Genomic DNA, 24814 nt, shown 5'->3' on the forward strand with positions numbered 1-24814 from the left:
TAGACAAATTTTAATTGATTCAGAAGATCAAAATTTGCAAAAAATAGTGTGGAGAAATTCCCCTGATTCCACTATTAAGGAATACAAACTTTCTACTGTAACTTATGGAACTTCATCCGCTCCATTTTTAGCTACTAGATGTTTACATCAAATAGGCTTGGATTCTCAAATTATAAATCCTGAAATATCTAAAATAATTCAAAATTCCTTTTATATGGATGACTTGATGGCTGGAGCAAAATCTAATGAAGAAGCAATCGCGTTAATTCAAAAATTGTCGGAAATTCTAGATGTCCGAGGATTTCACTTAAGAAAGTGGCGTTCTAATTCTCCACATGTCTTAAATAATTTAGCTGAATGCCTGAGTGCTAATGAATCTAATGTGGAAATTCATCCCGAAAACTGTTCTAAAACTCTGGGACTTATTTGGAACTCTTCTACTGATTGCTTTGTTTTTAAAATTGACTTTAATTTTGAGAATGAAATCACCAAAAGATCTTTTCTGTCACAATCAGCAAGGCTATTTGATCCTTTGGGTTTTCTTTCACCCTGCACAATATTAATAAAAATCTTTTATCAGCAGTTATGGTTGCTGAAACTTGATTGGGATAGTGCCTTACCGGAAAATTTTGCAGTTAAGTGGCGTAAATTCAAAAAGGAATTTCAGCAAATATGTCACATTTCTATTCCGAGATGGCTTCTAACTACAGAAAAGGAAATTACTCTTCATGGATTTTCGGATGCATCGGAATCAGCATATGCCTGTGTAATTTATGCGGTTCAAAGAACTGATAATGGTGTTACTAAAGTCACTATTTTAGCAGCTAAAAGCAAAGTAACTCCGCTAAAGCCTGTATCCATTCCACGGCTGGAGTTAAATGGAGCTCTCCTGTTAGCCCGATTATTATCTGTTCTAATTAAAACTTTTAATGATCATGTTATTAATATATATGTTTGGACAGATTCTCAAGTTGTTCTTTCCTGGTTGTCTTCACCTCCTCGAAATTGGAAGCCCTTTGTTGCCAACAGGACGTCAGAGATCTTGGACCTCATCCCTCAAAATAGATGGAGGTATGTGCTGTCAAAGGAAAATCCAGCAGATATAGGATCCAGAGGTTTGTCTCCTAAGGATCTGCCAGACTGTCGTCTATGGTGGGAGGGCCCTACTTTCCTAACATCATCAGAGGCTGACTGGCCAAAGCAACCAGTATTCAAAAACAATGACTCTGTCCTTAAGGAAAAGAAAAAAAACTGCATGGGTATTTGCTGCAATTTTGAAAAATGTCTTAATAGATTCATTAATTGAAAAATACTCGTCATATACTAAGTTAATTAATGTATTATGTTTTTGTATTAGATTTATAAATAATTGTAAAACTGGTAAAGCTAATAATTCTACAGGTATAATTGGACCTATAACTTCAAAGGAAAGAATTTTTGCTCGTAATATTATTGTAAAATATGTTCAAACTGTATTTTTTGATGCTGAAATCAATTGTATAAGGTCAAACCAATGAATGCCAAAGAAAAGCCCACTATCAGCACTTTGTCCATTCATTGATAAGGACGGGTTGCTCAGAGTGGGAGGGCGTCTTCAAAATGCATCTTTGCAGTATAATGCAAAACATCCTATCATATTACCTAACCAGCATAAATTAAGTATTCTGATTGTACAATATTTTCATATTTTAAATTTGCATGCATGTGGTAATTTGTTAATGGGTATTTTACGCCAAACATTTTAGAAATTAAATGTTAAAGGAATAGTTAAAAAATGTGTATTAAGTTGTGTTGTATGTTGTAGATCTTGAAGTAATATGTCAAAACAAAATAGGAGAAAATGGAAAAAATTCTTATCCAAACATTAAAATCGGTGATATTGCAATTATTAAAGAAGACAATATTCCCCCAGCAACATGGCCTCTTGGTAAGGTTGTAGCTATACATCCTGGTAAGGATGGGGCCATAAGAGTAGTTACATTAAAAACTTTGAAAGGGCTTTTTAAAAGGCCTATAGTTAAACTGTGTATCTTACCTGTGCATCAAGAATGACTTCTTGATGGGTGGGAGTATGTTTATGTGATTTTATTATTTATAATATTTTGTTTTTATTTAATTACTTTATTTGTATTTTTTATTCTTTGTATATTTATTCATACAGTAAAGATTAATACTGAACATAGATGGCGCAGTATGCGCTAACCCATATGCATGTTTGGAATGTGGCGGGAGGCGCACTTAAGCTGTTTTTTGAAAAGACTTCTCCCTGAGAGTTGGTGTGAAACTGGTGCAAGTAGGCACCGCTCGCTCTTTTGTTAGCGGCAAAAAGAAGTATTCGTTCGCTCTTTGTTAGCGGCAATTTCTACTTTAATTGTATATAGTATTATGTGTTACCTTATATATGTGTAGCCATCGTCCATGTGTTGCTATATGTGTGTGTGTGCAAAATAAATAAGAAAGGAGACAAGAAAGCATCTTTCCTTGGCTTAAATACACACAACCAGCTCTACACTGCCCTTCCTCCACAAACTGGCAAAATTATTACAGATTCAATAATATCTATAATTTGTTTCTTTTTAATTAATGTGCCAAAATTTGTAGAAAGTATTTTTGTTGTTGCAATGAAATAAAAACCTTATTTTTCACTTACGGGTTCTAAACGTTGCTGAAGTTATGATTACTTACTCTAGATTGTCTTTCTTTTATTTTATTGTGCATCTATCTTTTGAAATTCACATGCAGTGAAATACCTTCTAAATATTTCCAATGAAATTCGTTTGAATTGTTCAGAAATGAAGAGCCAGGAAGCAACGGTCAGAAAGGGTAATTTTTAATTGTTGGACACATGCAGCTAAGTCTCGTTTTTATCTACCAGATAATTTACGAATTTTCATAAAAGATCATAATGTTGCAACTTAATAAAATGGGTACAATGGGAATTTTGATTTCATTGATGGAGTAAGATGAAAGAAAGATTCTTCGCAATATTTGTCAGCAGAGAAATGCATGGATTTATGAAAATATTTCTGCACTGACTATGAGTCATTTTTACCAAGATTTGTGACAAGATTAGGAATGATATAAGAAATTGACATTCAAAATATTCACTTATTAAATATATGAATGAAATGATGATTTTTATCAGATATAAGCCTCGTGAGTAAATGGATACATTAATATGTTTTCTTATTTAAGTATTAAAATTAACTTTAAAAATTTATTATTTCAACTTATTTTTTTAATTATTTTAAAATAAAATAATAAGTCAAAAATATTCAAGTTAATAATATTTTCATCAACATATTATCAATAAAATATTCACCTACTATATATTGACAAAAGATTGTTTTATTATTTTCAGAACTTAATAAAATGGAATGAAAAACAAAAATCTAAAAACAAACAAAAAATAATAATACAGATATTTGTTTATAATTTTCAATAACAGATTTATATCCGAAATGAATGTAGTATTTTTAGATTATTAATAATAAATTTTTATAATTTATTTTAATCAGAGAACTATATATTCATCCATTATATATATAATATGCGAGTAAAATGCTTACAACCAAAAATTAGAAAAAACTTAATTGAAATTCACTGAATGTCAGTAAAAAGAATGTATTATATTTGTAATGCAATTTGATGAATGATAATTCCTTTTAAAGAATTTATTAAACAAATTTTTCTATTACTAATAAAAATTTATAAAATCATATTGAGGAATTTTTAAAAAATTTATTTTTGAACAAATTCTATTTTCTGTAAACATTGCAGGTTAAAAGACAAGTTCTTAGTTCTCAGAGCGAAAACCAACTTCTTAGTCGAAAAACCATATGGCAATTGCCATGCGTCGACAGATTTATTACTTGATTGATCAGTCAGTAAGTACTATTCAAAATCCCCGGTGTTTAGAGGGTGGTGATGGTCGAGACGCGGGAAAATTTACCCCCTGTAGTGAACGGTCAGGGGAAAGCAAAAACATACCAGGCCGGTTTACGAACGTTCTGCCAATTTCTTATCTAGTAAATTGTATTCAACCTTTATTTTGACTGAGGCCGTTTTAAGAACATTCTTAAGCTAGACAGTCGGCTCTCGATGGGTTAAGTAGTTTTATTTAACCTGTTTTCAATGATTTAAATTATTTTTAGGTTAGTTGCATTCTTTTGTAATTAAATTAGCTATATATATTTTTTGTATATGCTTATAGTTTTAAGTACATCGTTTTTGAAGTAGTTTTTTTAAACCTGTTTTAGACCGATTATTTTAAACGATTCATTTTATTTTCTTAGTGTTTGGTGCATTTAAAATTAAACATTGTTAATAAATCGATCTCTTCATGATGAATCTGAGAAAATTTTGTTGACAAATTCTTGAGAGATTACATAAATTAAGAAAGATATTCTTTAGTGCCCATAGAGTTTAAACGCTCAGTGACTCTATTATCAGTAATCATATTATTAAAAAAATGCTTTGTTTCAGTAAAAAATATTATTATATTAATTGCAGATTAATCATTTACACTTTAATTTAAAACATAAATTCTACGAGGGGTAACAGAAAATTGGAGGGATATATATCACGTTATGACTGAAGGCCTTTATAATATTATGAGTGAATTATATGACTATCAAAATTTGAAGTTTTAAAATATTTTGCTGAAGAATCTATTAAAGTTGGAATTGCATAAAATATTTAATTATTAAAATTTTAACGAACATTAAGATTGGAGAACCGGATGGTCGCCAAAGGCGGCTAGTACGTCAATAAAAAGGAATTTAAAATTTGGAAAAGTTAGAATGATAATGACTTACAAAGCTTAGCTGATTTTATGGTGTCTATGAAATGCAAAATGAAGAAAGAAGCAAAGATTTTTCATATATTGAAATGATAAATAATATTTTTTTTTTCGTTTGAATGCCATTAATAATTCATATAAAAATTAATTTTGAATAAAACTTCAAGTTGAGTGGAATTTCAAAACATTTTTATTTTTTAACATCAAGACTATCATCTTTTTGTCCTTTGTAGCAACTTTGATAGTCTAAAATGTTATGATTTAATTATTTATCTATAAATTCATTTAAATTATAAATATTTTGAATTAAAACTGGAAAAAATAAATTTTTAACAATCATGCATTTGATATACATTACTAACGAATTTTTCTAATGTACTTTGTAATGGAATTTTCACTAAGGTTAATATTGGGAATATGTTTCTTTGTAATGGAATTTTCATTCGTTTCTTGAGGCGGTGAGAGTTTTTAAATTATGTATATGTTTGTATTCTTTTTGACAATACACAATTTTAGTTTTTTTGGGGCGGGAGGGGGATTTACTCACGAAATTATTTATCAATATACTTAAATTTTAATCTGACCTTTGCTATAAATAAAATATGTCAAATTATGTTTAATTAAACAAGTATTGTAAGTGAAAAACCCTCGTTTTAGATAAATCTTGTTTTCAACTTTTTCTTAACATTGAAATTTTAATTTTAAAGCCAAAAACGATTATCAGTTTCCAGGAAAACGAAATTTTTTAAATTTCTCATTTGTTTAAAAGCTATTATTTTTGAATTTTCACATTTTTTTTTTTTTTTTTTTTTCTGATAGCAAAGTTTAATTATTCTCTTTCTCTTTAAATCGGATTCTTAGTTTAAAATTGCTTTAAAAAAATATTAATTAAATGCATAATCCAAAATTAAATGAAGTAAACAGTATTCCTGTTGACTGGAACGTGCAATTACCATAACTAATATTACTTTTCAAGATTTTATTGGCTCAATGGATAAGAGGCTGTTCGCAAGCCAGAATGTGCCGGATTCGAGTTTCAAAGTAAGTGAAAAATAGGAACGGGACATATTTAAACGATGATTATATGATACGCCAGCATATTTAATTCTTTTCCGTTCTCTAAAATAAGTCATCAGAATTAATTGTGCAATATTTATAGTATTAGGAACTAATTTGGTGGATCCCGAGAAACAAGTATTGTACAATAATAGAGTTCAGCATTTCAATAGTTTAGAATAATATTCGACTATATTGTTTTTCAAAATTTTAAGTCTTATAAATATTCTTCTGTTAGTATATATTTTTAAAAAAATGGATTTTTTTTTTATTGCGGCTAATTTTTTGCCAATAGATTAAAATATCTGAGACGTGCTATTTAAATGTATAAGATTTAAACAGCAACATCTAACTTTTTAGACTTATTTAAAATCTATTTAGACTAACTAAATATATTTTAAAACTATTTTCGTCGAAACATTGAAGAATGAAGATGTTTCCGTCTGCTCTGCGTAATGGATAATTGAGTGACGATCACCTGTTGACCGTGGGCGACCGAATTTTGAAATTTAGCTTTGTTTTCCGATGATATTAAGTACTTTTATTAATGATATAGTGAATTGCAGATGCATTCATTTTTAATATAAAATAAGAATTCGCATTCGTAAAGAGACTTTCTTTCTTTTCTTAATTTTATTTGTCTTCGATTTCAGCTGAAAACGATAGTAAACAGCATTGGGGCAAAATTGTTTGAAGTTCGCAATAAAATAACAGATGGATGGATCTAAGAAATGATAGAAGTTCTCAAAATTTAATAAAATGAAATTAGACATTTTTTTTTTTTTCACTAATTCAACTTTTCTATTTTTTCTCAAATTCTTTGTTGGGCATGTTCTTTGACTTTCGCTTTTAATCGATACCCATCAATGATCTACAAAAGGCCATATTTATAGATTTTAAAAAAATTCGAAATAACCATAAGAATAATTTTTATTTAATCACTATACAATTAAAATTTTATTACTATATTGAGATTTTTCACATACACGTAAAAGAAATTATTTCTTATCATTATAGGTGAAACCAGCTTCAGGTTGTTATTATTTTCAATTTGATCGCAGCGCGCATTGATTTTAAAATGTTACATTTTGGTTGAACTGACATAAATAAAATGTGGAAATTGAAGCATACAAAGAAAGGTTTGTAGTTTATGACTATAATTAGAATATTTTGTTGTAGGAAAATTTTATTTCATGAAAAATCGTGTCAAATTCCATTCTCAAATATTTAATACGGTACGGTAAACTTTCTTATTATAGGGGCTCCCGGACTTAATTGACGATCATAGGATTACGCCAAAACTGCAGCTATGAGCTGTAGTATATTTTGGCGATTTCACTACTGTCTGTCGATTGAATCTTGATGGGCGATACTGTTAGGAAGTATCTAAAAATACTGATATATTTAATATAGGCACATGCCTATTTAACTAACCTTAGAATCAGTTCTTTTCCTCCCTCATCCCTCTCGTTTATTCATTTTTTTTTTAAATATGGATTTGTTAAACGTTCTGATCAATATCTTTTAATATCAATGTTTATTCATTTACCTTAAAGGCCTTTTTCGTTGCTTCTAAGGAAACAACACATATTCTTAAGCATTACAATCAGAAATATTTGTTACATAAAGATTGCATTATTCTTCATGCATGTCATTTTAGAGAATTGTGTTATTTCTTCATGCATGTCATTTTAGAGAATTGTGTTATTTCTTCATGCATGTCATTTTTCTGTATAAATTGCAAACATTGTGCTTTTATTTTTGCTTTGTTTCTAAAAATGAATAGTATGAATTAATGTATAATTTTGTGAGCATTTTTAAAAGTGCATACTTTTTACTGGCATTCTCTATACAATAAAACTCTATGTATTCTTATTTTTTTATATTTATGTAGAAACCACATACTAATGATCAATAATCAAAGAGTTCCAAAACATTACATGCTAATATTCTCTGTCATAACTAATGTCCTGTAATGGTATGCAATTTATAACAAGTGTTGTTTGTTAATTTAGAAAATTGTGTCAAACTTAATTAAGAGTTTCCTTTATAAATGTAGATTACATAATTTTATTACATTATTTATTCAATACTAAATTTCAATTCAGTTGCAAACAGTTATATAAGTCATGTTTGTTGAAACATATGAAATTATGATGTTGAAATTTTAATTTATTTTAATTATACAAATCTTTATAGGACTGATTTTTTATTTCTATATATATTACTATTGTGTATAATCTAAAAATGAAGCTGATTAAGCTGTCCTAAATTTGTACCATTTCTGGTATCAACCAATTTTTATAATGGCCAAAAAAAAAAAAAAAAAAAAGAAAGAAAAAGTCATCAGTACATTTGGTAAGTAAATTTGCCCCAAAATAATTCAAGTTTGATAACTATACATTAAACAAGTCTATCCATTTATTTATATCATTCTTAATTGAATTCAATATAATCAAGTGATGCTGTAAAATAAATTCATTTGACATAAATTCTAGGGAAAATATATAAAATTAGGAATGCAAATTTTTGGAATTAAGTTAGTAATGAATGCTTCTTTATAATTAAAGCTTTATAAAAAGGCATCTCTTTTATTTTATTGATGAATGAAAACTGAAAAAAAAAAAAAAAAAATGTTTAATGCAAAAAACAAAATTCTCTGTTTACATAACTCAGGGTTTTTTTTTTTTTTTTTTTAATGTAAAGCTGTTTAGTTTCTAAAATGCTTTGATTTTTGTTTTAATTGTCAAAGAGTCCTGCATTGGTTCTGAAAGCATTGCTACTCTCTGTAAAGAATATGCTAATATAGCAAATTCAATTCAATTACGGCATTCTATCTTTTATTTGTATGATAAGAATGAGAATCACCCTTTTTCTGTAAATCTTCTGTGTGCATGTGTGATGCATCCATTCATTTGTCCCTCCCCCACATACACACCACAGTGATCATGAAAGTTTCTTGAAAATAACTTTAAAAGATATACTATGGATTTGAAAATGGTAATAAAATTGACATAATTTAGAATTTAATACATGCATGCACACATACTGATTATCTGGCATTATATGATAATATTTACTTTAAGTTTCATTTATATAAAAAGAAATAAGGATGCAACGTCTTATTTTTGCATTTGTTTTAACAATTTGAAAAAGTTTTAATTAGTTTTACTATTTATTTTTTCTGTTATAAGCAGTATTTTTTATTTTTTTTTATTTTTTTAAACAATATATTTAGATAATTATGAATAAACCACATGCCACTGGAAAACTTTTTATTTAACTGCATGCCATTAACAAATATAGGCAATAGACTAGCATGACATCTTTGATTATCTTGTTTTGTTATCAAATGTTTGTTGTAATAAACATGACATTGTTGGCAATTAATTTGTGGCATGTAGTTAATACACAAGTATTGATATTTGAAATTGTATTCATTTTTTAACATTAATAAATATTTGCAAATAATTGATTTTTAAATTTGCAAAAGTTTTTTCGAAACTTCATAATATAATAACCAATTCTTGAAAAAAAAATTACATGTTTTACTTGGCTTATTATTCTAGAACATTTGGAGAATTATGTATTTGTTGCTGAAGAATTTGTTGTTGGCCGTAAAGATGCAACATTGTTAATTGCCAATGATCCATCTGTAAGCAGACGTCACGCTGTTCTTTTTATTAAGCATCCAGAAGGAAATTTGGTATTATATTTTTTTATATTAATTGCATTTTATTTACTTTACTTTGTTTTATCTATTTAATTTATTTTTTATTGTAAATTTTATTTAGAAAATTTTTAAATTTTATGTATTATGTGCAAACAATTTCAATTCATTTTTCTTTCTTTGAATATTTTTTATGTTTTAATTTTTGAAATATATTTCTTTTAATTTTATATTTCAAAAAGTCTGTCGTACCTTGCAAGAATAAACAAGGAAAATGAAGTTTCTCTCTCTCTCTTTTTTTTTTTATTTTAGAGAAATTTAGTGACATTTTAATATTTTGAATATTTGTTAGTCTGTTTGTCTGTATACAATGCTAAATTGTAAAATTGTACATTTAGAAATTAAACTTTAAAAAAAATCTCAAGACCATATGAATGTTTTTACACACACTACATACTATTTCATACATTATGCCTTATTAATATTGGAAAAAATCCAAAATTTTCATTTTAACATATAATTGTTTAATAAATTTCTACAAATTGACTTGAATATAATGTCTGATATATGAAAATGAGTGTTTTGCTAGAATCTTCTTGTTGGAGGAATTTTGCCTTGAGATTCATAATTTTAATTGCTCCCCCCCCCCCCCATTTATAGAAATTTGGTTGTTGAAAAAATTCTGCTTGAATCTCAGAGTTCTATCACAGAGGGTATATGCATACACCAGAATCTGTTAAAATTCTTATTTGATCTGTTTTCTCAAACCTCAAATTTGAGATCTGTAGATATTTGTAATCACTACTAATTCCAAATTCCAAACTTTAATTGATATAGTGATCTTAATGCACATTACATGAACAAAAAAGAAATTTATTAGCATTACTATGATTTTTTACTACTGTTTAATAATCTAATTTTGTAAATGTACATTTTTCTGTTATTTGTAGAGCGATCCATCTAAGAAATCTTCCTTATTTTTGAGAGATGAAGGATCGAAATATGGGACATTTAAAAATGGTATACGAATAACTTCAGAAATGGAACTCCAAAATAAGGATGTTGTTAAGTTTGGCCAATTTGAAAGTGAATTTAGGTAGATATTTACTCTATTAATGCTGTAAAAATTAAATAAAATTTGAGTTATAGGATTCTTTTTTTTTTCTGTAAAAAATTCATATGTTTGTGTACAGTGTTAAAAAAATGTATAAAAAATGGAATAAAATATAAAACTTAATTTTTTTATAGCAAGGCTTTTTTAAAAATTGGAATAATACAAATTTCATAGATATTACTGCTTTTATTTTATTATTTTTATTTTACATAAAACATGTTAAGAAACTATTTTATAAAATTTGAAATATATAATAGCTTATTTGAAATATATAAATAAAACTGAATAAACTATTGTCATTGCTAAGTTATTATCTTTTTTTTTCACATTATGTAATATTTCATATGTTTGTTATAATTTAAATTTAAATATTAATATAATTTTCAAGTAAGTTATCTAAAATATTAATTTAATGTAATAAAACATATTTTAAAATAATATCTTCAATTTACATATGTAAGACTTCTATATAATATAAATAATTATATTTAAACTCCAAAATGTCTATTAAATTTTACTGCTTCTGTAACTATTTATTGTGAAATTTTATATAATAATTTACTATTGAATCATTTGTATAAAACAATAAAGAAGTTTTACTTATATATTATGTTTGATTTTATGCATTTTCTGGATCTAACAATGTGTGTCAATTTTCTGGCAATGATTATTTAATAAATGCTATCTAATTTTTTTTCTGTGAAGAATGAATCATTTGTTTGACCCTATATGTCTTTTATATGATTAAAAGACTCCTCCCCTCTTTTTTTTTTCATTTAATATTGTCAATAAATAAACATTGCCATTTTAGATAGATTATAGATTTTTTTATGTAGCTTTATTAAATGATGGAAATGGTGTCATTTATATTGATTGATTATTCTTTATATTGTGAAATTTTCTCTCTGCTATTGATCTCGGATGAGAATCACATCCTCTGCCCTTCTCTCTGCTGGTCACTCTACAAGACATTCAAACCCATAGGAGCAAGACGATTCTGTATTTACAAACTTTTGTGTTTGAAATATTCAATAATTATTAACCCGGCTAAAGCTAAGAACTACGATTCTGGAGCATACGCCGGAGAACACACCTTCATTCCTTCCTTCCTTAGTCTTGATCTAACTCTAAGGTGTCAGATGGATAATGAATTATTATAATATTTCATATAGGCTTCAGATATGATCTTTATTTAAAAAATATTCTTATTATTATAATCATAGAATGAATAAATATAGTTTAAAATCATAGACCAATCAATTATCCCACTATGATCTACTATTATTTAATTTTCTCTGTCATTTGATATATAAATTAAAAGTTTTTAATTCATTTTTTTATAGAATTTATAATCTTCCTTTGGTAGTTACAACGTCTTGCTTGGAAATTTCTGCCAAGAAAGATCTTCGAAAAACTGTTCATTTTCTTGGTGGTAACCTCATTTCAGAATGGCAGCCTTCCTGTACGCATCTTGTAATGACTGAAGTCAAAGTAACTGTGAAAGTTAGTATCGTTTTACTTTTTTTTTTCTTTAATTTTTTTTGTGATTGGCCTTCAAAGAATATTGTTATTCTTTTTTTTTAAGTATAGCAAATGATTAATAATTATATAATTAATTTAAAGTTTTATAATATAATTAATTTAAAGTTTTATAATATAATTAATTTAAAGATTTTTACAAGTTTTGCTAATAGCAATTTTTTCCTTTTTTATTGTTTATTATCTTTTAATGTTCAAACGTAATAAAGTAAATTATTCAATGGATAAGATATGATTAGCTTTTATTACAATGTTTTGCTGTTTTGCGTTCTGTCAGCTATGGAAAAATATATGTTTAATCCATGATTTTAACTTTCTATTATGTATCAGGGGTCAATTCAAATAGATATTGACAGCAAAAAAAAAAAAAAAAAAAAAAGAAGAACTATGAATTTTTTATGTCTACTCTGAAATGGCAGCAATTTAGTTTAAACTAATTTCAATAATTCCTTTGTATATTTGACTGACAAAAATTATTAAATAAATTATTTCTGCCATTGTTTAATTTCTGGAATTTGGCCATATACTAATGCCACTTGTATTTTTCTTTATATAATAAGAAGATTCCTGTTTCATTTTTGTTGCTGCAGAATTATTTTTTGAATAATTAAAACACACACATCTATTTTTTTAGAATAGAATATCAAAATAAACATTTTGCTTCATGATCGTTATAAGATATGATATGTATGTATGAACTGTAATTTGCAATTATGCTAAGAAATGAAGCCAGGAATTAGGAGTTACTGATACTGTTTAGTAATGTTTCTTAATGAAAAAAAATTATCTATTATTCAAAAATTTTGAAATGATAATACAAATTTTCTTGATTAATGTATGACCATTTTTTGTTAATTAAAATTTATTACATACATTTTATGCATATATTTAAAAAAAATACATTATAATTTCTTATAAATGCATTTGCTAAATTGGTTTACATTTTATTATTTAATAAGCAATATTTTTTCTTTTATTTATGAAGAAAGTTCAGTCTGTTAACATGATATGTTTTTATAAAATATTCTTTTTCATTTATTAGGCTCTATGTTGCTTAGTTTCTGCTAAACCAATTGTGAAACCTGAATATTTTCAAGAGCTGCATCAAAGCTTGAAAAATTCTGCAGCATTTTTGTCCCCAAAACAGTAAGCTGTTAAATTTATTAGTATATTTTTCTTGATTATTTAATTTTCATTATCTTTTCTGCGTCATCAATAATGATATTTTATAGTCATAGAAATACAAAACATAGCTGAATTATTATTGGTTTAGTTGAATGCTAGTATTACTAAAATAAAGAATTTTGTGTGTGTAATTTGTATCCAAGGAATACAAATAAATAAAATTATATATTTCTTTTAAATTAATATTATTCATTTCCCTTATATTGGATTTAATATTATTATATGCCTTTGCTTAATTAGGCATATATGTAAAATTTTTGCAAATGAGAAATTAAGAAAAATTGAATATTAAAAGAATTTCATTGTATTTTCAATTTTGTTCTAAAAATAAAATAAAATTTTATATATGAAATTGACATGATCACATTGATGTGATTGTTCAGTCATGTCCATATTTCATTAATTTTCTTATTATTTTTCCTTTCGAATCACTTTGCATTTATATTCTCATTATTCATGTGATGTTTTAGATTTGTACCACCTATTGGAGAAGCTCTCATAGATAAGGATGTGGTTTCATTTAATGTAAATCTTCAGAGGAAAACTATCTTCAAAGATAAAACATTTTTCTTTCTAGATGAAAAGCAGGTAATTCAATTAATTATTCATAATTAGAAAAGGTTTTTTTTATAAATGGTCAATGAATAAATACATTTTTTTAGTGTAATAAGATATTTTCTCTAACTTTTAATTAAAAACAAAAGAAAAGGAAACTACACATAGATAAAGAATAGAAAAAGGTACAGATGAAGTTGTTACATCAACATAATGCAAAATCTTTACCTGTGCCATGTTCCAATAAATGCTCATACACATGTAATATGGCTGGATTTCAATACTATATAATTTGATACATATTGTATTTTCAGATTGCTTTTAAATTTTATTTTAGATTGGGAAATTTTTGTATATTTAGAGTAAAGTTTCTTTCAATTGTATATTTTTGGATATGCTATATTAAGAAGAAAAAGAAAAAAATTAGTATTTTTATGATTAATGTATGTAGGATACAAAACTTATTTATAGTTTTATTTTTAGTTTAAGAAATTGCACTTAGGTATCATACTTGGAGGTGGAAATGCTTCCATATTAAGTACAGATAAAATAACTCCTGAAATACTCTTAAGAAATGGATGTTGTATTATTGAGCCAACACAGCAAAACCAAGAATTCGGCAGTATGTTATCATCAGTGAAAGCTATTTTACAGAAGTGAGTCCTTTTCTCTCTGCTCATATAATATTTCTTAGTGAAGTAGTAATCATTTGAATAGCTAAAATGATATGCTTAAATGAAATGAATAAAAATATTCAGAAGTACATGTAATTATTTGTGAATATACTTTCAAAGAAATTATTGAGAACTGAAATATAAGATTGGATATTTGATTATCAATGAAGGATTAGGGAAAGGGAGAGTATAAATTAAAATGCCAGCATCCAAAATAAAAATTTAAAAAAAAAAACACAAACACCACTCTAATAAAGATCTCTCTAATTCTTATCAAGAGATATATTCACATTTTTTAAAACTAATTTTATTCATCTTTCACTTTCATTTAAGCCATGTTTATACTCTTTTTGAAAAGAAAAAAAAAAGTGTACTTTCAAAATCATTTGATAGGAAATAAAAAATTCAAAGCTTTTTATGATATTTCATAACTACAGACTTTAGTTATTTAATTATATTTCTCTTCAATCTTTTCCTAATCAAAGATGACCACCTGCAATTTTCTATTTTCTGCTATTGAAAACAGCTGTTTTGATTGTTTCTTGGATTTAATAACACATCATATGCATATGTATTAAAATCCCAATAATTTCATTTCAGATATTCATTTTATTATACTTAAAAGAATTCATATTTAAAATTGGATTATGTTTATAATTAATTGAATGTATTTCATTAATATGTATGTGTGTGTAAATGTAAGCTAATAAATGTTTGCTTTTTTTAAGAGCATTATATAAAATTTAAATTTCTATCATTACTTTATTTGCTGTAGAATTGTTTTTTAATTTCTTATTTTAAAATAGTTATATACAATCTGTTCTGCCTTTCCTTTTGATTCTCTCATAAACAGACAACAATGTTCTCATTTTTTTATAATAATCATATCTTCTTACATATTCATTAAGTAGTATATAAAACAATGTAATGTGCAAAAAAATATTTTCAGAAAGCAGAAAAATAATTAATTTCTACTAGGCACCACCATTTACATTAAAACTTTATTCTGTCACAGTTAAATATGTTTATAATATATTCTATAAATATATTATCGACTCAATGCAGTTTTTTTTTAATATATATATAGAAAAGAATATAGATTGATTCCTGAATCAGATATTGGTTTATCTGTTGCATATTGTTCTACAGATAAGTTCTGTAATCCACAATTCAATATGGGTAAGTTTTCAAGTTGTATCTTTATATTTTAAGTATTGAAATTAATTTGGCCATAAATAATTTTATTAGCATCAATGTTTGCAACATATGGAAATAGCAATTATCAAATCAAAGTTAATTAATAATTCTGCTGAATGTATGTAATTCTTCTGAAATTTAAATTTGTGCAAGGGAATATCAATATTTTATTTCTGTTTCATATTGTAATACATTGCATTTTTTTTATTCTTGTGTACAAAATTATGTACATTACTTATTGATGTTCTTTCATATATTTTTTACTTATATTATTAATTTAATGTAGGGCAATTATTGCTAAATAAACTATTTTATTTAAAAAGTTTTGAATAGTTAGTATGTTCTTAAAATATGACAATTATTTTACAAATAAACTCTGCATGAAAAGAAAGGATATGTATTTTTCAATTGAAATTCTTGCTGTGAAAAGTGAATCTTGTAACATAATTAAATAATATATATGCATATATTTTTTTAGTTGAAACTCTTTTAAGTCAAAAAATGCAGTCTCAGACTTTGACACAAAGAGAAGTATATGTTCCTGACACTCAAGAAAGAACTACTAGGTAATTTTTTTAGTAAATTTGGAGGAAATAATAATTGATTTTTACTCAAGTTTTTTTTTATAATATTTTGTTTGGTGGTTTATTATTTGACATTTTAAAATAAACTATTCAATATACTTTTCTTTCTAATAATATGCTTTCTCTCCTCTTCTTTCTCCAGGATTGAAAACAAATCAAGAAATCCAGTGTCGGATGCCCTCAGTAGTCTACATCTTTCATCATTCCAAAATGGTAATTTTTTTTTCTGTGAAATGCTATATTATATTTTTTAGTAACTTACAATTTTTTTCCAAAATTATCTGTATAAAAAGTTAAGCAGAAAGTAACTAATAATCAATATAATCACTTATTTAATATGCAGTACCTTATGCAGCAGTGAAATGCAGTACCTTCTTCTGCCGTTTAATGTAGAGTCCCAAGAGGGACTCTACATTAATAGAGACCAAATACTGTTTCATAGACATATATATTTATAAATTAAGCCTCTTAAGTTGGGGAAATAAAAATAGCAGTAAGAATTTCTAAAAAAGGCTACAAAATTCTTAATTCTTCATGTGTGATGTGAATCTTCATATTTATACTTTACTGAGTCACTTTTATTTTCTGTGCGCCATGGGAAAAAAAAAAAAAAAAAGGTTCTGTAAATCATTTTGAATTGAAGCTTCTATTTTGCATTAATAATAATAATAAAAAAATCTTGTTTAAATTTTCAAACACACACACACACCAAATTTCTATTTGAAATTATATATGATAATTTTAGATGTTACTGAAATATTTTAAACTTTAATATTTTCCCAAATTTTTGGAAGTTACTGATTGGAAGACATGCAATGAAATTATTGGCATATAAAAATATTTCTATGCTAGCCCATCTACTATCATATTTTTTTAACTCAGAAAGGCATGAAAATTGATTAAAAATATGTAAATTTACTAAACATACTTTTTTAGTGCAGAATAATGCAGATTTTTTATATTTTAAATATTTTCTACACTTTAGTCTTTATTTTGATGAATATTCTGAATTTACGATAATTATTTTTCCACTAATAGGAATGCTTCTCATATTGAAATGAAATTAGTTTAAAGCAATTGACCAAATGACATTCACTCTCTAGACATTTCGCAGTATTGTATACCATTGAGGACATAAAAGTGTATAAAATTTTAGAACTTTAGTGCTTCAGAAAGCAAATGTAATATTGAGTTCGAATTTTCACCTTTGTAAACATAAAACAAATGAAATAAAAATACACAAATAAGTAAATTGCTTATTTGTATGAAAATGTTTGAAGAACCTATTATTTCTCTTGATCTTATTTGCATGAATGATAATTTGCTTTATTTTTGTAGATCCTGTTGAAAATATGGAAATTTCTGAAATACCTTTATCTGCAGAAATAAAACAAGAATTAGATGATATTTTTGAAGAGCCATTAGAGAGTAAAAATGAGGCGCCATCAAAAATGGATAGCTTAGCTAGTACATTGCCTCTTCCAACACCTGACAGACTTTCTAAACAAGAGAAAAAGAATACTGAAAATTATAATTCTTTGTCTAAAACAAGACCTTTAAGAGGAAGACGTACTACATCTCATGAAAATGAAAATCTGGTACCAAATAAAATACTTAAACAAGAAAATGAAATGATGCCAGAACATGAGGCAAGTACTTCTTATTTTCACTAAAGTAGAGCTTTAATTTTATGAAATATAATTTCATTTTTTGAAATAAAAATCAATATAACATTTTTCAGTAAATTTTTATTAATTTCTGGTAAATTTTTTGTGTGCTAATCATTCAAAATGCATGTATTTTGAATTCACAAGCAGCTTTCCTTAACATGGTAAATGTTATCTTGAGATATAATAGAAGGTATTACTTTCAGTTATAAATTTTTCTTTCATCTGTAAGATTTTCTACTATATAACTCTCTGCTTGTTTCTTAGTGATTTTTTTTTTTAAATTTTAAAGTTTAACAGTAAAAATTTAAGATTATTAAATCAGGAGAAAATTTTCATTATATAAGTTTCATATATATATACATATATATATATATATATTCCTCTTTAATCTTTTAAGCTTCTTGTACATTTTTATTTTGGCTTATTTCACCTAGAATTTATTTAAACTGTCTCTCTATAAATATAGTTATTGATAAAGAATGTAACATTAATATTTAAAAGTTCTCAAAAAAATTTTAATATCTTTTCTTTTGCATTTCTTTGAAATCTATTTATTATTGAGTTTAAAAGGCACTCTACTATAAGTGTGTTATTCAAGTGATGTTTCTGGTTGATGCATTCATTTTGTGTCTAATTTGATTTAAATACCATGACTATTACTATATTTAAAATATAATAATTTACCAAAAAAAGATGGATCTTTATAAAATTTATTTTTTATTTCAAATGTATTCATTATTGTTCTATTCATAGATTGATTCTCCCTTAAAACGAAATGGAATTGCTTCTTCAAATGAAATCAAACACAGCACAAATTTCAATTCATCTCCTGAAATGAAACAAGAAATTCCTCTTACATCGATCCAAACTAATGTAAGCACTATAAAAAACAATCTTAATATAATATTTTTCAATCTGAATGTAAATTTAATTTTTCAATCCTAGTATAGTTTTATAATTAGAATCTTTTCCAGGGATTCCATATGGATGAAGTCAATTTACCACGGAATCTTGCTAAGGTTCAGTTTGCTTCATTGATTCGCAGAAAACCTACACCTGTTATTGAATGCAGCAGAAATTCAACAGTAAAAAATTTCAAGAAATTTAAAAAAGTATTTTGTTTTCTTTTGCTTTAATTCTTTTTAAGTGGCTGAAATTAAATATCGAAGTTAATGTGCAGCAATAAAATATTCTCAAGTTTTCTGAGCATATAAAAGTTTGATAATTTTCATATTGCTAAGCCATATAATAAAATATTTTTAAAAATCTACATCTGCATATCCACTCACTTGCAATCCTTGATATTTAAAACCACATTTTCAGTTTGCTTTTGTAACCTTATTGTGTACTCTGATCATATGTTACTTATAAATTTGTGGGGAAGGAAGTGATTCTTTGGTGCAAGTTCAATTTGTTGATGCTAAAACTGTGTTTTAACATATTAATGCCTACTATCGTAGTTATAGGACAGTTATATTTTGCGTTTGGAGCTAAATCGAACGCATTCTATAACTCCTTTTTTGTTCTGCCTAAAAAGTCTTATATGTTTCCCCCAAATTACTAAATATTTTTCAACTGGTATTACCCCCACTTTAGTAGAATTTAATGTCAAAAGTTAGACATTTTGAGAGCTTTTGTTTCTTGCTTTGATTTGTTTTAAAGACAATGCAAGTAAGTAAGTTTTCATATTTTCATATATTTTAAAAATTAATGACTTTTTGTTGATTTTTCAATAGTTTAAAAACAATGGGTGGGAGTTTTGGAATTCTGTTACTTTCCGTTATTTTATATTGGTTAATTTAAGCTAATTGAAATAACATTTAGTTAAATCTGCTGTTTAAATTAAGCTGAAAATTAACAAGTAAGTTGTTGAGAATGAATTTATATCTTTGGTAGAGTGTGCAAAATTTAGTTATATTTTTTATGATGTATATTATTTTATACTATATATTTATCAAAAATAAAATAAAAATGATATACTTTGAATTATTTAAAAATTAAAAAAGTAGAATATGATTAAATAACAATGTTTAAAGTGCCCTTTATTGTAAAATCTTGAATAAGTAAAAAAATATGTTTCATTTCATGTGTATTTTTAAAATGTGTGAACCATGAACTGGTACTTTTAATTTTAGTTATGTTCTGTTTTGAAATAAGGCAAGAGCTGTTTGAACAATTGTGATATTACTAATTCTGCAGAGAGAGTTATTGAAGTTATTTGAAGAAGTATTTGCAATCTTAAAACATAAACTTTTAAGCAGAATGGGCAAGCCAGTGGTGGCACAATCAAAATAAGAAAGGCACTAAATCTTCTCATAATAATTGCTAGTGCGTGAATTATTGGATTATTTAACTAAAACATTTTTAATATATTATGTTTAAATTGTATATTGTTTGTTTTTTATTTCAATTCAGCATTGTAATTGTTAATTTGAATATAAGTGCATTTGATATATGTTTTTTAAGATGGTATATGGAAATGAGAGAAAAATATTATGAATAGAAAACTATTTAAAATTAGAAAAGTTTATTGAAATTTGAATTGAGTAAAAAAGTACTTATTGAATAACAATTTTAAACTGCAGTTTCTTCCAAATATAACAAAATTAACAATTGAATAATCTTAATGTATCATAGGTGAATGCAAATATAGTACTTGATTAGTGTCAGTTAGAACTGTGGTTTTATTGGAAGAAAGCTGAAAATTTTTCTTTATCCAATAATGCATTTTCTCATTTTTTTTTTTTTTTTTTTTTTTTTTTCAGAATGGTAAACCATTTTGAGGATAATTATTTCTGAACCAAATGTAGCATGGAACAATCATATCACCTATTATATCACATCAAAATTATCATATCACATCATAATGCTATCATATGACATCATAATTTAATGCAAGACTGGTTAAGAATTTAGTGGAATCCAATCCTTTCAACAAGAATTTTAATTCAAACTAATGCATGAATATTTGACCGTTGTTATTATAATAAAAGAACAAAAAACTGAACAAAAACATGTTAACAGTCTACCATTAGCTTATTATTATGATAGTAAAGATAAAAATTTCATATCATTCTCGTGATTTTTCTTAATATAATATATTAATTTTTTATAAACAGAAATAAATTTAGACTATGTTCCGAAGAACATTGATTAATTATTTATTTTTGGATGTATCAAATTCATTAAGTGTAATTTATTAAAGGTACAACCCAAGAAGAGCCAAACTTTGCCACGCATTATTGGTTCTCATGAGCTTGTTGCCTATGACAAAGTTGCTGCTGAAATATCTGCTGCAAACTGGGATGAACCTGATGAACCCTTAGAAGTAAGTAGATAGTGTTGCTAATCTCAAAATTCATTAAATATTGTAACTGAAAATTCAAAGTTGTTTTATTATTTTGCTCTAAGATATTCTATTAATAAAGAAATTTTGATTATGACTAAATCTTTAAGTAAAACATTTGTTTTAATACATTATTATTTATTTTAACTGTTTTATTTTTATTTAACAGCAAGAAGAAGAGTCACAACCAGTTAAAGGAGAATTTGAGTAAGATTATTAATTTTTTTTTCATTATGTTGTCTGTGCTGCCCTATTTGTGTATAAAAAAAGTAATTTAATATTCAAATTGTACCACATTGGATTCTTTTTCAAAAGGAATGTATTTTTAATATATTTGCATAAAAGATTTCCCTTCATATAAATATAATTGATATGTGTAAATAGTAAAAAAGCAAATAAATAAAAATATATAAAAGGTTACATTATATAAAGCAATAATTAAAGAACTGTGCAACTTAGCTGTTGCAAAAGAATTAAAACATTCAATTAAACAGAAATTTGAGTTGAAATCAATTTTATGACTTAGCAATTAAACTAAACTATAATTTTATTGCAAATAAAGTAATATAAGGATCTTAAACTAATATTTGATGGCTGGGTTTTAACTGCTTCAATATATTTGGCATTTATATCTTTTCACAGAAACTTTGTTGGTTAGTTTATGTGTTTTGAATAAATAAAATGCATTGATAAATTATATTTTGATATAAAAATTATATAATGAAAATGAAAAACACTGTAGAGATATTTTGCACTAAAACTAAAATTTTGTGATTCATATTGTGTCTATGGTTTTCATTTAAATTTAGCACTATTTTTCCTTAAAAAAGTCAACATCTATATTTTTTCCTATTTAAAAATTTCATATTTACATTTATTTCCTGAATTGATAAATTTGAAACTCAATTTCATATCACTTTAAGGAAGGGTTGGGGGAGTATGTTCAATCTTTTCCTAATATATTCTGTTATGATTGTTGCACATGAAACATAAAGACTGAAATGCATATTTAATAACTGTAATTATGCATAATTTTTTTAATCTATTAATTGCATCCTCTATTAGTGCATTAAACTATGTGGCCTTGGGAAAAAATGCATACTTTTAAAATGTTTCAGTTCTTTTATCATACTTTTTCCAATAAAATGTTTAAGCATACAGACATTTAAAATTTGTCAAGATGTTCATATTATTTCCAGTCATGACTTTTTCAATGAAGATTTTCATATTTATGGCAATAATTCATGATGTACTAATTTTTTTAAACAATTTCTGTGAGTTTTCTCTTTATAAAATATCTTTTTAGTTAAACAAGGACTCTGCATGTTGCTTTAGAATTTTCTGTTTTATTCCAAAAGGGGAGGGGCAGCATATAATGCAAAATTGAGTTCTGCAGATTTTTTAAACACTGCTTATGATAAACTGTGTTTTTGTAACATATGCTTTTTTTTTATAACATATGCTTTTGTGTTTAGCTGTTACTGTTTAGCAACTCATTCTTCACTTATTTGCATGATTTTAGAACTGTTGCTGCAATTTATAATGTTTATGCATGTGCAAAGTTATTAGAAATGTGGTTTTCATATTCTCATTAATATCCAATTTAATTTAAAACATAAATTTCAATTAAAAAAAGATAAATTTCAAATTGATAGTAATCATCCTGGGTCACTTGTTTTTGTTTTTGTTTTGGTTAAAAATAGTAACATTTTGTTCTTATTCTGTGATGTTACAATTTTGGAAATATGCATCATGCATTTTCAACATTCTGTTCTTAGTATTAATATTTACAAGTAACTTTGGAAACACATATGAACTAATTTGGAAAAACAAAAAAAGAAAAATTAAAAGTGTTCAGTTCAATCATGGAAATGAAATGTAACTGTTCGATAGATAGGAAGTTGAGTGTTAACTGGTTAAATGACTTTTCATAGTTTAATTTAGGAAAAATGAAACGTTTTGCCAGTACTTGGTTATTGTTTTTTATTTATTTCTATAGAATTGTTTTTTTTTTGTTTTGTTTTGTTTTACTTCATAAAAAGATAGGATTTTAAGGTTATTTCAGGCAAATATAAGTTCTAAATTTAATGAACTAGAAATTTAATTTTCAAAATATATAATATCTTTAGCTCTTCGCATAAATATGTGATTTTAATTTGATCTTTTACTTCACCAAAATATTTTCACCTAAGTTGAAGTATGCATATAATAAATGATTTAAACCTGATATCAATGTTATTAGAGGATGGAAAGCTTTAATTTAAATTTTTTCTGTTATTTTTACCTGCTAATTTTAAAGATTGCTATGCTATATAAGATTTCATAAATCCATGTGGAATAGTTAAGTATAATTTAAATTGCTTATTCAGTTTAAATAGCATATATATCATTTTTTGGGGAGATTGTTGAAATATGATACATAATTAGTATATTCTATACAGTGCACTGGAAAATATAAAGTATATAAATTCTATACTATTTATAGCTATCAAGCTTGAATTCTCTGTAATGATTATGTTATATTTCCTAGTTGCTTAGATTTTCAAACTGTATTTGTATCCAAAAGGAAATTGCAGTAAATATCTTGCTATAATAAATATTTTGTTTATAAGTATATAATTCGTTGATTCTGTTGATAATATAAAAAAAAACGATATGAAGACATTGTTACATCCTTATTATTTGAATAATGAAATATTATATTTCTTATCTAACACTGATAAAATGTCTTTATTTTATAGTTGGTAGCTTCCTTTTTGGAGAATTATTCCTTCCATATGCTTCAATAATGAAATGCCTCTGTGAACCACAAATTTTTCTTTCTCTCTTCAAGACATGGTTGTAACATGCAAGACCTCTGATAGATTATATAATAATATGAAAATTAGTTTGTGAATTTTTATTATTTATTCATTAAAAATATAATAATTATGCAGAAAATTTTCAATTCCAAAATGTATAGCTTATTTTGTACAAATGATAAATATTAATTTGTAAATATATTATATTTTAAATAAAAAAATTTTTAATTACTTTTCAGATCCATTTTATTTTTAAGAACCTTTTTTAATAGTTACAATTTAATATCTTGTGATTATAATTTGATTATATGGTGATTTTGAATGTCTTGTTATTTGATTTGTCATTGTTATATAATTTATGTATCAACAAAAAGAAATTAACTAAACATGCAAGTTTTGTCTTTAATTGTTATATTCAAAATCATACATTTATTATGCTTTCAAGTAAACAAACATATTATAGTAATCAGTCTAGAATTGGAGAAAAATTGTTTATTGAAATAATTTTGTATAAATCTTGAGTGATAATTTATAATAAGATATGAAGCATTATAAATGCCTGAGATGTTTAGGAGTTTTTAAAAATTAAGGTTCAACTAAAAAATTTTAACGTATTGCCATA

The 24814-nt window shown here is 25.5% G+C and overlaps 1 protein-coding gene across 2 annotated transcripts; it reads left to right on the plus strand.

Annotated features, from left to right (window-relative positions):
• The first annotated feature begins 6874 nt into the window (after window positions 1-6874).
• LOC129966012 (nibrin-like) lies at window positions 6875-24372 on the plus strand. Of its 2 annotated transcripts, XM_056080343.1 has the most exons (16): window positions 6875-6996; window positions 9427-9563; window positions 10478-10623; window positions 11985-12144; window positions 13223-13326; window positions 13836-13953; window positions 14404-14576; window positions 15682-15773; window positions 16270-16357; window positions 16518-16588; window positions 17714-18024; window positions 18799-18918; window positions 19020-19157; window positions 21251-21373; window positions 21561-21598; window positions 24133-24371. In XM_056080343.1, exons 1-16 carry the CDS (start codon window positions 6969-6971, stop codon window positions 24137-24139), a joined length of 1854 nt encoding a protein of 617 aa, XP_055936318.1. In that variant the 5' UTR covers window positions 6875-6968; the 3' UTR covers window positions 24140-24371. The 2 variants fall into 2 exon arrangements, with proteins under 2 accessions (XP_055936318.1, XP_055936319.1); XM_056080344.1 differs by lacking the exon at window positions 6875-6996 and having other exon boundaries at window positions 9434-9563; window positions 12008-12144; window positions 24133-24372.
• The last annotated feature ends 442 nt before the right edge of the window (window positions 24373-24814 follow it).

The sequence above is a fragment of the Argiope bruennichi genome, chromosome 4, assembly GCF_947563725.1.
Source record: "Argiope bruennichi chromosome 4, qqArgBrue1.1, whole genome shotgun sequence".
Lineage (NCBI taxonomy): Eukaryota > Metazoa > Arthropoda > Arachnida > Araneae > Araneidae > Argiope > Argiope bruennichi.